This window comes from Polyodon spathula, chromosome 12, assembly GCF_017654505.1.
Source record: "Polyodon spathula isolate WHYD16114869_AA chromosome 12, ASM1765450v1, whole genome shotgun sequence".
Taxonomy (NCBI): domain Eukaryota; kingdom Metazoa; phylum Chordata; class Actinopteri; order Acipenseriformes; family Polyodontidae; genus Polyodon; species Polyodon spathula.
This window is the reverse complement of record NC_054545.1, coordinates 36,588,469-36,603,015: the sequence shown is the minus strand read 5'-3', so window position 1 is coordinate 36,603,015 and position 14,547 is coordinate 36,588,469. Positions and strand designations below refer to the sequence as shown.

At 41.2% G+C, this 14,547-nt stretch overlaps 1 protein-coding gene across 3 annotated transcripts in view; it reads right to left on the bottom strand.

Moving 5' to 3' along the window:
• The window catches only part of LOC121323883 (E3 ubiquitin-protein ligase NEURL1B-like), a 48,188-nt gene that overhangs the window by 9,607 nt on the left and 24,034 nt on the right, over positions 1–14,547 (bottom strand). For 2 of the 3 annotated variants that reach the window (XM_041265200.1, XM_041265202.1), the window contains exon 1: positions 5,814–6,073. The exons of the other annotated variant lie outside the window; for it this stretch is intronic. In XM_041265200.1, the coding sequence (XP_041121134.1) occupies positions 5,814–5,844 (31 nt within the window). In that variant the 5' untranslated portion in view covers positions 5,845–6,073. Of the gene's footprint in view, positions 1–5,813; positions 6,074–14,547 lie in introns of those variants that run through there. 3 annotated transcript variants of the gene reach the window in all.

The window sequence follows — 14,547 nt, the reverse complement described above, 5'->3', positions numbered from 1 at the left end:
AACCACTGAGCTGCTCAAACCCACTGCCTTCCATACTATATATATATATATATATATATATATATATATATATATATATATATATATATATATATATATATATATATATATATATATATAATAGTGGTTTCCAGTTACAGAATAAATGAGCAATAGTATAATGTGCAGCAGGAGTCAGGTAATAAACAAGTCCAATTAAAGACAGCAATGAAATCAAACAGTAATCTATCAATGTTTTTTTGTAATCTCTGCTGTACTGTACATGGTATATTAACACCTCCTTAGGGATGCATTTTTGGAGACCTGTGTTAAGGGTTAAATTGAATAAAATATCTACATGTTCTGCCCACTTCATATGTATTGACTCCTGACCAGTAATATCACCCCACTTCTACATTGCAAAGCCTCTATTAGTGTCCCGAACGGAAAGGAAAGCATCTGCTGAGGACATGTACTGTACAGCATTACATCATAACAAGCCAATCAGAGGAGCAGAATATAGTAGGCTACTTCCTCAACAGGACTGGCTGAATCAACCTGCTGTAGTCACAGCAGTCAACCAATATTAAACATAATAACACAGTAATGACAAAATACTGTGCTGTTCACCCACCACAGAAATGGGAAAGAGAACGAAGTCAGCCACAGCCCATTCAGTTCTGCTTCTAATTTAACAAGAACATATTCTGAGCATGCTAAGCATTACAGATACTATTATTACTGACGTCCTCTCATCCTAATCTCTGTGTCAGTGTCCTGGGTTGATTCGCTCCCCTCTTTCACATTTCTTTTTCACACAAGACCCTCCAGACCACAGGAGCAAGCCATTTAGAAACATTCCCCCCAACCCCTCTTCTCTCTGAAGGCATTGGAGTTTAAAGCACCCTATTTAATTGCAAAAGAAATCAACGGGGCACTCAGGTTGGTTAGCTTTGCATTGTACTGCAGTATAATCATTTCCAGCCAGCAGCTATATTTCAGCTGCTGGGCTCTGCTACTGCTGTGGCTGCTGCTGCAGCTGCTGTGAACTGATGTTATTAGACCATGAAAAGGCTTTCCCGACTCCAGATCTAGGACTGCCTGCCTTCACACTGAATGACATCAGCAGGAATGAAGGGGAGGCACCGCGCTGCAGGGAGCCATGTGGGTAAATTTCCCAAGTGCTGGACCTCAGCCAACGAAAGCTACTTTTAGAGTCCAATGTTTCCATGTCTTCTTGGAAGAGGGGCTGATTGTTCATTCCCCTACCAAAACCATTTGGTAACTTGATCACTCGTGTGGATACTGAATACGATGTTAACAAGGCAAGACAAAGCTCCAAGCTGAGATCAGACAAGACCTGGTTGATGCTAACAGCAAGCGCAGTGTTCCCTTTGGTTATCCAACGCTTTCCAATGGAAATAATCAAGCTTCAAGCCACGTGTGCATATGCATTCAAAGTGCATGTCTAGGTATTTATATATCACAGGTGATGCAATTACACGCTAAAAGGGAAGCCCCTCTGGATTCAAAAGCGCCTCTGTTCCTAGAGTTTTCCAGCAGTAACATGAAAGGGGTCTCCTCGGAGACTGCAGTCAGGTTTTCCACCTCCTCCAGTTTAGCAGGGAGCAATGCCAGCCCGTTCCACCCACGTCCTATATGATTTCCGTCAGCACTAAACTGGAACAATGACCAAACAGCTTAAAAAGAGAGTGCTAGAAAGCAACACACAGGGTTCATCTGGCCAGCACTTGATTGCTCAAGTGTCTTTGTAATAGTGTTTGAGTATTTCACTGTAAAATGCATGGACAGGTACAGCACAACTCTAGTTACTCTGCCAGTATTTGCATTAGTTTCCTGCAGGTATACAATATCAATTGTAACATCTAAAAATCATTCATAAACAGATAGATTAAATTGACTGGCATCAAGGTAGGCAAAGTATATCTTACATTTAAATAGCTGAGAACTAAACAATTTGTAAGTGCAGATGCAGAGGATGAAAAACTCTTCAGTCACACACAAGGGAATAGTCAGGAGACAAGAATCTGTTCATCTCCTGACACAACCATGGTACCACCATATACAGTGTTGCTCGTAGTCTTTTTACACAATAAATCACAGACAGCTTACTTTGCTGCAAAAACAGAAATGCTTTTTTTTTTTTTTTATGTTTACATGTCAGGGGGTGCTAAAAAGTATTTTTCATTGTGTTTATGTGATAAAAGACCACTGTGTGAAATATCTAAAAGAAAAAAAATCTCTCCTGCAGTAGACTGGTAAATTATACAAGCTTTTCCCAGGGCATGCTGTTGACATTCCACAGAGCTGCGGCACCAGCCTAATGCATGCAGCCTGTAAACATCTAACAGGATGAAATATACATTTACAGAATAGAAGGTCGTCACTCATTTATGTTTCTTTCTAAGCTCCTTATATCATATTGAAGATGTGGATGAAGACTTTAGTATTAACAATGAGCAACAGTTAATTACATCTACAACTGTCAATGTAAAGCTTCAGGTCCTGTGAACTTTATAGCCCAGGGACGGAAATAAGCAGTCTGATCCATTTCTGGTTTTACTATGACTTTAATAAGGCATTGTTGCCTACACACACTGTGGATAATCAAGCTTGTTGCAAAACTGGAATGGGTGAAACTGTTATGCAATAAGACTCTTATTTCCATCCATATAGTTGAATGGGCTTTAAAATATATATTGCTATAACCAGTTGTTATTAGGAAAAGCTGACTAATATTGTTCATAGCGTCCTTTATAACATGTCTACAGATTCATTATTGATTGGTTATAACTGACCCCAGTTTCTTTATAGATGCTTTGTACTTTTCTTTTGGCAGTAGCCTTTATTTTGTTGTACACACACAAAGAGACATCTTCAGAATTGATTTCTCCGAGCACGGTTGAATACAACTGGGTGGGCCAAGGATGAACAATGCCTACCCTGAACTGTTCTGCCCTTCTATTCTGGAAAATACGCACAAAAAAAGATTAATAGAATACAGCTGTACAGCTCCATTCTTCTGAATACATAATACACAGCATTGGAGACCACTGTTACAATAGCTTTCAAAACATGCTCATCCTTTGTGTATGCATCCTATTTTTAGACACACTGATGTATAATTACTTGTTCCCTAAAAGAAAACTAAATGCAAACAAGAAACGAATGGTTATCATTAAAACGGTTTAATGGTTGATGAGGCCACCTAGTCTGGTATTATTTAAGATTTAGGTCTGGTACAAAAAGCTACAGTTCCAATACAGTCTGGCAACACAGCCCCAGCCACAGCTAAAGTCCTGCAGTAAACAACATTGTGTCATTGCAGAACGAGGGTGCGGGTCCTGGGTTAATTTAGAGCATTGTGCAATGCCCATATTTTCACAAGGTCGTTTTTAAAACTGCGCAGAATCTCCAAGATAAAACGTATTTTGCATTTATCAATGCAGCCACCCCGAGCACGCTGACAGCGTATCTGCATGCACGCCACACTGAGTGACTTGCCTGCACAGTACCGTAGAGAAATTCACGTTGTTGGACACAGCGGGGCTAGAAGCAGTCGGACAGCCGCTGACACAGTGGCTACAGACTATCAGTTAAGGAAGGACAATTGTCAAGCCGAAGATCCAGTTCTTTGAAACAGGTCATTGCGGTGAGCGAATGTTGCAAGCTTGCAGTGCGTGAAGTTTAGCAGAGCTTTCACTGGAAACAAAGAAACTAAATAATAAAAAAACCAACACGTTTAAACTGTAATAGCTTTCAGCAAAACATGTGGACTGGCTGCTATTCAATACTGTGTCAGTGGAAATGTAACATTTTGACATTTCAATTCACTTAGTTTCTTAACTGATAGTCTTAGCCACTAAAATTAATGTTTACGGGAAAAACGCGCATAAAGTTTAACATAACGCATCAGGTCTGTTTTTAGTATTCATCTTTTGTTTAAATAATAATAATAATAATAATAATAATAATAATAATAATAATAATAATAATAATAATAATAATAATAAAATAAATAAATACATGCGTAGGCCTATTACTTTTGTAATAGTTTTACTCATTTTGTAATTGCAAAATGACAATGTAGTCATATTCTGTGTAGTTAAAATATAACGATTGTTTACCTGTAAGCACACGATCTCGCATCTTTGGTGTCTATTTATTGAATGGAATGTAAAGCTGCAGAAAGATCCGCGCCGCTCAAGCCCACGCGCTGTCTTTCACAAGGGATCGACTGCCATGCGCAACCCCCTGCTATTTCCAACAAATGTCGAACTGACAACAGGCAGGCAGCCTAATCCTGTGAGGGACTCGACTTTCCATTCTTTACGAAACTGCAGTATCTTTTGTGAAGGTAAAAACGTAACAGGTAAAATGTAGGCTGCTGAAAACTATAAACTAGCAATAACAATAATAGTCGACTATGGTAGCATAAATACTACAATAATAATAATAATAATAATAATAATAATAATAATAATTATTATTATTATTATTTTGTAATTGCTTATTTACTTGTTTGATTTCTGATTTTTAACCGAACTTCAGCAGTGATTTCTGACGGCTGTTCCCTCTGGTCAGTGAAGCAATCGGATTAAATCGGTGATCAAGGTCGGTCTTGAATCTATGTACTCGACAGCTCCCCAAGGAGTTAAAACCGTACGAAACTGGTCATCACTAGTACAATACCAATAGGCAACGGAGAATAGCAATGTTACCGGGGTAACCAGTCTATACCTATCAGTAGAGAGCTGGATATATATATATATATCTAATGTTATATTATATATATATATATATATATATATATATATATATATATATATATATATATACGCACACACACACACACACACACACACACACACACACACACACACACACACACACACGCAAGTATTTATCTTTTTCATAATGGTAACCTTAATGGTGTGCCGCACGAGACCTGTTGCGCATTAATGATCTATTATGTCTTCCCTCCATATTCATCTAAAATCACCAAAAAAATAAATAAATAAAATAAAAACGAAAAGTAGCATCGATCAGATGCTTTCAATAACCAGATCAAAATGAAAACAATGAAAATAAATACATGGATTTCATAAAAAATAATAACATCTCCACCAAATGAAAGCACTTGTTTGGACGCCTAGCCTGCACATGATTATATTAGTTATCTCACTTTGCCAGTAATAACTGCTAATCAATATTAGTTTAAGACTGGGGTTATTGTTTCTTGGTTTCAAGGTAATAACATAATAATTATAGGTATAGGGTTAGCGAGGGCTACTAAAATGAAATAATACCGTTAACACGGGTTGTATAAACAGTAAAGAATCATACACAAAGTATTGTGTATATAGGGATCATTTTCTTATTACATGTATTTGCACAGCAGTAGTGTAAATAACGCATACACCCTCGCTATTTACACACAGTAGTGGTGTAAATAGGCACAACAAACTTTAAATGTAATGAAATAAAAAGAAAAAGAGACGACATAGCCAATACAATGATTGGGATATTACACGAACACTTAATAAATAAATAAACTAGTGAATTAGCAGAACTGAATTAACAATAAACTCGTTTACAGATAGATCACCTACAAGCAAGCCTATCCCAGGTTATTATGAGTTTCTATCTCCGTTAAGAACCGTCTCCTCAGCTCACTCCCGTATTGAGCCGTCATTAATACTGTACGGATGAACTCAATCTGCTTGTTACCCCTGGCTGTACCCGCTCGGTACCAGTTATACTCCTCTGAAACGACAGCCACACAACATAAAGCATGAATAAAAAGCCCATACCTAACAGTTGTTTGTGTGCTGTATTCCCCATTATTTTCTTTGCTCAGATAAGAACAAGTGAATTCCAATTAAAAAGCCCTGTCTTGCTTCCATTTATTTATTCGCTCCAGAGTTCTGAGGAGGATGAAAAGCTGCAGCCTATACAAAATTATTTGTATATTGGTTTCCAATGCTTCGAAGGCGACCTGGTTTACCAGCGCGCAGGTCTGAACCTCCGCACTCGCTTACTGCTCATCTCGTCTACTGTGAGCGGCGCGCTGTCAGTGAGTTTCTGCTCGCTCTCGCTCTCGCTCTCTCTCTCTCTCTCTCTCTCTCTCTCTCTCTCTCTCTCTCTCTCTCTCTCTCTCTCTCTCTCTCTCTCTCTCTCTCTCTCTCCCGTCTCTCTCTCTCTCTCCCTCTCTCTCTCTCTCCTCTCTCTCTCTCTCTCTCTCTCTCTCTCTCTCTCTCTTTAAAGCTACAGCGCCACTTGCAAACTGGGCAGCAGAGATTGCAACTGGTTAACTTCTCGTGTTCCATATACTGTATACTACCCAACCTCAAGACCACGTCCACACCATGTTCACAGTCTGGTATACTTTTTTTTGTTTGTTTGTTGCTAACACAACTGGAGCTACATGCAGTAGTTACTGTTGTACATTTATCTGTGTTAATTCCTCAGTCACGTCAAACTGAAACTTGCCATTGACAGACACTGATGTCCTTTCTTGCCTCAATACTGCCTCAGTAATTCAGGGCGCCAATTACCTCAACAATAATAACAGAACACTTTTATTCACAATCACAAGTAACTTCCACAGCATACTGTATATTTCATAACCCTGACCAGATAACATCTTCAGTAATGGCATACTCAGATAGGTTAAAAGAACAGAATCTGTTCAGTCCTGAACAAAGAAGACCCACCCCCCTCTGGCCCCCACACACTTCAAACATTCCTTGCTGTATTGTGAAGTTGCTCCAATTAGTATGAATGTTTTTTTTTTTACCTAGTGTTTGGCGACCCCTGGTGGACAACAGCAACAATTTGCATTTCATCATTTAAAGCGCTTTCAAATTATAGTATTGAGGGTTGACAAGAAGTCTTTTAGGGTCAAATTATTTACCTGTATGTACAGAGATGAGGGGAATCTTCTGCATTCAGCATGCGATTACAACCCCCAATGGGGCTCTATTAGCCACACAGACTCTTGGTCAGTCTTTCCTGTCCAGGCTAGCAGTCTGGTGTATAGCTCATATTGCATGAAAATCAACTGGTGTGAAAGTGTACTGAAGTGGCTCAGATCATTGTAATAATGAGCATGTTCTTCTTTCATTTTAACCCCCAGTATCTCCCTGTTGATGTGCAAACACACACAGTCAGACGGATCAGTCACTGGAAAGATCGATCACTTCTTTGCCGTTTTTCCCCATTTGATGGTATGCATTAAAACTGAATTTGGTGCTCTTCTGTTACCTATGTTTTCACCATGTTTTATTATTACACTTTGCTATGGTTTAACTGTGGGACAGTTTTATAAGGGCTATAATGAAAAGCCTTCATCTGCAGCAAGTATTAGCTGGAGCAGAACCTTTTGGAACAAAGAGTAACCCAATAGCACACTGGCACAAAAGGCTGAACTATTAAACTGAGTGTAATTTTAATGCATTTTAGTGTTAATCTGTCAAAAGCCATCAGTGCTTTGGGAAGACTTGTGCTGAAAGGTGCTGTTTAAGCGCAATGCTGCTGCTGTTTATCGGACCCTGCAGCTTTAAACTCAGACAGATGACTGCGGAGTAGCGTCTGCAGCTTTGCAACTGTATGGCACGGTGTGGAGTGGATTACAAAACAGCGGTAAGCATCTAAAGATTGTCTTGGCCACTACGTGCGCGAGTGGCGAAGCCGCTAGCGTACAACCCAAAACCAGCAAGGAAGGGATGAATGGCAGCAATCAGCTCCCGGCCACAGCAGATGTTATTTGTTCACAATACAATGTCTGTTTCTCATATAGGAATTTGATACCTAAGATGGTAGTAGTTATGAGAATGGAAAATAGGCCAGATTGATCTTTGGGGACAAATTTCAGCAGGGCACATCTCTGACAACGTAGACAGACTTTTTTTTTGCCACACTACTTCTTTTGTCCCATAAATGCTGCATACGAGACACTTCAGGCACCCATTCTCCTCTTGCATATTGCAGACTTCAAAAAGTTCTTCCCCCTATCAACATTTTTGCATGCTGCATTTCTGCAATCCGTGATTAACTGTGGTTTTTACAATGCTTTACCATCATCACTGATTTACTGTTCTTGCCTGTGCACTGCCATGCTTTCACTATTATTTTACAAATCTTTAATGGGGATAAAAAAAAAAAACAAACAAGAAAACTTATTTGTATGTACATTGCAATACCCAGCACAATACAACTCAGAAAAGACAGACCTCCAAGTTACTCAACTCTAACCAGTATTCCACACTGCCTCCAGATCTAACAGTGCCTCCCAGTCCCTCAGCTCTAACAGCCACACTGCCTCCCAGTCTCTCAGCTCTAACCACACTGCCTCCCAGTCTCTCATCTAACCACATTGCCTCCCAGTCTCTCAGCTCTAACCAGTATTCCACACTGCCTCCCAGTCTCTCAGCTCTAACCAGTATTCCACACTGCCTCCCAGTCTCTCAGCTCTAACCAGTATTCCACACTGCCTCCCAGTCTCTCAGCTCTAACCAGTATTCCACACTGCCTCCCAGTCCTCAGCTCTAACCAGTATTCCACACTGCCTCCCAGTCCCTCAGCTCTAACCAGTATTCCACACTGCCTCCCAGTCTCTCAGCTCTAACCAGTATTCCACACTGCCTCCCAGTCTCTCAGCTCTAACCAGTATTCCACACTGCCTCCCAGTCTCTCAGCTCTAACCAGTAACCACACTGCCTCCCAGTCTCTCAGCTCTAACCAGTATTCCACACTGCCCCCAGTCTCTCAGCTCTAACCAGTATTCCACACTGCCTCCCAGTCTCTCAGCTCTAACCAGTATTCCACACTGCCTCCCAGTCCCTCAGCTCTAACCAGTATTCCACACTGCCTCCCAGTCACTCAGCTCTAACCAGTATTCCACACTGCCTCCCAGTCTCTCAGCTCTAACCAGTATTCCACACTGCCTCCCAGTCTCTCAGCTCTAACCACTAGACCACACTGCCTCCCAGTCTCTCAGCTCTAACCAATAGACCACACTGCCTCCCAGTCTCTCAGCTCTAACCAGTATTCCACACTGCCTCCCAGTCTCTCAGCTCTAACCACTAGTCCACACTGCCTCCCAGTCTCTCAGCTCTAACCACTATTCCACACTGCCTCCCAGTCTCTCAGCTCTAACCAATAGACCACACTGCCTCCGTCCCAGTCTCTCAGCTCTAACCAGTATTCCACACTGCCTCCCAGTCTCTCAGCTCTAACCAGTATTCCACACTGCCTCCCAGTCTCTCAGCTCTAACCAGTATTCCACACTGCCTCCCAGTCTCTCAGCTCTAACCACTAGACCACACCTCCCAGTCTCTCAGCTCTAACCACCAGTAACGCAGTAGTACGAGGGTCACACTAAGCTCCCAGGTCCCACGGAGGGTCGGAGAGTCGAGATTGGTATATAGGTGTATAAGGGTCGTCTAGAGAGTCGACATTGGGTCCCACGTCTCTCAACCTCTAGAGAGTATTCCACATGGTCCCCCAGTCTCTCAGCTGCTAGACCAGGGTCTTAGGGAGTAAACAGTATCCACAGGAGTCATGTTCGAGATTTTTTTTTTTTGCCCTTATCGAGGCTTTTTGGTCATCTCGTGAGTCTCTCAGGCTCTAGTCCAGTATTCCACACTGAGGTGTCTCTCAGGGTCTATAACCAGATGGTATAACACACTGCCTCCCAGTCTCTCAGCTCTAACCAGTATTCCACACTGCCTCCCAGTCCCAACCTGTTTAATACCAAGCCCACCTAATGCAATCAAGGCCTCAATGTGAGCAGAGCACTGGGTGTACTGGGACTCAGACTCAGCTCGGAAATCCTCCCCTCTCCACAGCTTCGACCACAGGGATCCTCTCAAACTGTTTTCTGCCTGTCCGAACAGACTTGGCAACTGACTTCAGTCTCAACATCAGGGTGCACATTTAAACAGCTCCTTGAGACATGGGGGAGCAGTGGCCTAACGGTTAGAGCTGAGTGACTGGGAGGCAGAGTGGTTTAGTGGTTAGAGCTGAGAGACTGGGAGGCAGAGTGGTTTAGTGGTTAGAGATGAGGCACTGGGAGGTGGTGAGGAATAGTGGTTTGAGCTGAGGGACTGGGAGGCAGTGTGGTTTAGTGGTTAGAGCGGAGGAACTGGGAGGCAGCGTGGTTTGAGCACCACTTTACAGAACACCACTGTTGATATTTAGAAAAAAAATAACATTAAACAAAATTAATAATACAACAGAAAAAAATCTATTGTTGCATGTCTTATCATGTCATAACCTTTTAAATACATGTACACACAGTACTTCAACACATGTTCTGAACAACGACAAGGAAAGGAGGCTGTCATGCCATTTGACATTATATATGGTACTGAGAAAATGTGAATTCAGGAAGTTTTAGCATATCCTGAACATGAGTCATAGCCACAGCTGCAACACTGAAACATCTAGACTTTGCTTTATTTTTGCAAACTACAATTTAATTTCTACATTAAAGGATATCTTGATAAGAGGTGCACAATGTTTTCAGATTCACTAAGAAATGTCAAAGAGCCTCTTAACATGATGTCTCTTGAATAGATGTTTTTTTAAATGAAATCTGCTGTAGTGCAAATCTAGGAACCACTTACCACTAACCTGTATAATGTGTAGAGTCAAACTGTTTGGTAATGTGCAGAGTCAAACTGTTTGGTAACATGCTTTTAATTTCCTTTTTTGTGAAAAGTGATGCAATGCCTAGTGCATCTGAATCCTATCCTCTAGAGATTTCTCATCCACCCACACCCAGAGCAATATCCAGTACAAGCTCTCTTAACTGAACCACAGCTGCTTGTGTGGGAACAGCCACAATGTAATTTGTGCCTTATGGACACGCCGACCCCAAGCTCCATATCAGAGGAGAGCGGAGTGGATTGAGCTTGGATCCCTGGCTCCCCTCGTCTCGGGGGGGGGGGGGGGGGGGGGGGGGGGGGGGGGGGGGTCCTTTGTGCAGGGTGGCATTCTCACTTGGAAAGGCTACCCTGTGTTAATATCTTCAAATAAATAATTGTTAAAAAGCCCTGAAGACCACAGGGAAAAGGAATGTACTGCAGGAGAGTGAGGAAGTCTGTGACAGTCTGTCCTGCACGGCTTCCCTTCTGATAATGGTATCTCTGTTCTGGGTGTCAGTGGCTGAGAAACACCCTGCCTGTGCTATTGAGGATTTTTTTTATTTTTTATTTTAGTTAACACCTTCAGATTTGGCACCCAACTCAAATCGTCCACAAAATGTGATTTTGGCATGGGGTGACCCTAAAACCGGTGTGTGTAAAATGGATTGATGAAGTTAGTGCTATATAATCCCATTACAGGGTTAAAGACACTGAGGTCGTTCACATGACACCTAACGCCGACTCTCTGAGAGTATCAAAATACTCTATTATATAAAGTTGGCTCCCTGAGATGTCTACGGCCAGCATGGAAAAAAGAAAACAACTTGAATGAAAACAGTGCTTATTAGTGAGCTGTGAATCTCTGAAGAACTTCGTTCAGTAAGCGAGGAGCTTGTGGCCTTGCCTCTGAGTAAGCTCTTCTACACAGAAGAAGTAACTTGTCAGTGATAGTGTGTTTGAAAACAATCTTGAAATGCTCTGAAAATGAAATGCATGTTAAGTGTGACCCCCCCCCTTGATAAACACCGTTCTAAAACGGCATAAAGAATGGCACTATTATTTACTATTTCTAACTGCCTCATTGTTATCATATTAGTACACTGGCTAGAAAATGTAGGAGGATTGAGATAAACAACTGCATACTAATTTATAATACTTTTTTTTTTTCACTTGAAATATAAAATGTTGTTTGGCACTGAAACATGCATTGGGTTCTGTGGTGTAATCAGTGGCAGTTCTTTATACCACAGCCTCTCTTGTGCAAAAGCACAATAATATGATCCTCTGTTTAAACCAGATGTGGAGAGAGTGAGAGAACTGTGGACTGCAGATTCTTAAACACCCCACCTAGACTTTAGGGAGTAAGTCAGTGACAAAATATGTATGACTGGTCCTCTGCAGGTGCCTTTGTGGAAAGATGGAAATATTAAAAACAACAATCTCCACATCAAAGACATCAACATGGACAAAACAATGCTCTGTGATGCAATTCTTGGTTGCTGATGCAATGAAGCTCATTTGTAATTCTAAGGAAAGCACTCTGTGGAAGTGTTAGCAGTGTATATAAAGCAGCAGTCTGTATGCTGATGAACATGCAGAAAAACACTGTGTTCTGTGACTGTGTTCTGTGCACTGGTGGTTCTGTGTACTCTGGTTCTGTGTTCTGTGGTTTTGTGTACTCTGGTTCTGTGTACTGTGGTTCTGTGTATTGTGGTCTGTGTACTGTGTGCTGTAGTTTTGTGTACTCTGGTTCTGTGTTCTGTGGTTCTGCGTACTGTGGTTCTGTGTATTGTGGTCTGTGTACTGTGTACTGTGGTTTTGTGTACTCTGGTTCTATGTTCTGTGGTTCTGCGTACTGTGGTTCTGTGTTTTGTGTTCTGTAGTTTTGTGTACTCTGGTTCTGTGTTCTGTGTACTGTGGTTCTGCGTATTGTGTTCTGTGTACTGCGTGCTGTAGTTTTGTGTACTCTGGTTCTGTGTTCTGTGGTTCTGCATACTGTGGTTCTGTGTACTGTGGTTCTGTATATTGTGTTCTGTAGTTTTGTGTACTCTGGTTCTGTGTTCTGTGCACTGTGGTCTGTGATTCAACATTAAAAGATCCACAGAAACAAATCACCGTTGGGGATATTCAGGCTCTTGTATTGTACAGCAACGATGCTTCATCTGTTAGACCCTCAGCTGTAAGTGTGAAGGGCTGCACTGTTTTCTGTTAATGTATTACTGTTTCTTTAGTTTTATTTAACAAATACTTTAATATATAAGATTTTAATCTAGAAAGTTCCACCATTCAGCTTTGAAGCAGGTGCTGTGGCGTAGCCGTTTCATCCTGCTGTGTTCATGCGTTTTACAGCATTGACTGTACACAATGTGTTTTTAACAGCCCCAGACGGATGGTGACTCAATGTGCTGATGAGTTATGTAGTATGAGCTCTCAAAACCTAGACAGGCTCTTATAAACAACCATGCTATCTCACAATTTGTACAGAGCTCCAAACCTTCCATTTTTTTGGCTGTGGAAATATTATTCCTTAGCGACGCTGCCAAAAAGAGCTGACATTAGACTGGCTGTTTTGTGTTTAACCAAGCCATCTCCCCCTGTGACAGCCCCAAAATGAATGAGTCTTAAAAAGGGAATCTTCACAGCAAAGACTTTCACATTCTCATCAGTCACAGAGGAATACTTTTCACTTTCCCGGCCAGAGTAAGAATGACGCATCTTTACGTTCTCTCGTTGGAGACCGCTATCATTTCAACTGAGGCTCCACCACCTGGACCCATCCCGTCTTCCTTTTAAAGACAAGACAATTTGAAAAAAAAAGTGTTACTTTGCAGCTGACGATGCTTTCAGCGTGAGCTCATCTAACCATAAAATTCACAATTAATTCAGATGAAGACTAGCTGGGATTTAAAATGAATGACGTTTTGATGATTTGAAGCCCCTTTTTTAAATGCAGAGAAAGATGATTTCCTTTAAGAGGTCAGAGTGTCAATATTCATTTTTTGCTACAGTTGATTTTCCAAGTTGGCTTTCAATGTTAAAGCCCACTGATATTTTTTAATTGAATTTTGTCCTTAACCGTGAATTTGTTTTTTGCTTGGCTTCCTAATTTTATTTTGTACAAACTGATACAAGTATTAGCACACCCCTAGTGTCCAGCATTAACAAAATTCAACACCAGAACTCAAACCATTGCTACAGACAGCTCCTTGAAATGATTGACTTCATCTAGTTTGATATAGGAGCATATTTAATGAATTCAAAAACTCAACCGTAAAACCAAAAATAAACCTGCTGGTGAAGGCACTTCCAAAATGTTTGTCTACTTTACAGTTTTACCCCTTATTTGAGCTACTTTTTTATTATTATTCATTTAATTAGCTATTTTACATCAGCTCTCTTTCTACAATAAATATGCCTATTCCTGGTTTTGTAGCTGGACTCTTGCTGTACATGTGAAATGGCTTTGCTCTGATATTAAACAGGATTGTCTAGTTTGGACAGATCCCTTGTGTGATGTTGGCAGGACTAGTCTGATCCCCTGTGCGCACTGGAGCTGCACCGGGCCCCCTGAGAGTCACACTACAACTTGATGTCTGATTTTCTTTTATGTTTAAACTCAGGAAACAAGCCTGGACCTGTCAGGTGTATGACATGGGAGAATTCAAGTTATTGTTCCATAGAGTTGCAAACAATCCATATGCATTTTGTGAGGCTGCAACAGTGCTGGGACATCCTGGCAGAGGCATGTCAATGGCAGTGTGGTCAAAACAAGTCCCTCTTTTTATATCACATTTTATATCTCTTATTTCATTAAACATGACACAGAGAGACACAGTTTGTGGTTCTTGCAAGTGGAACATGTGCTGTCTGTTTCACCACCTTTAGGCAGTTGACT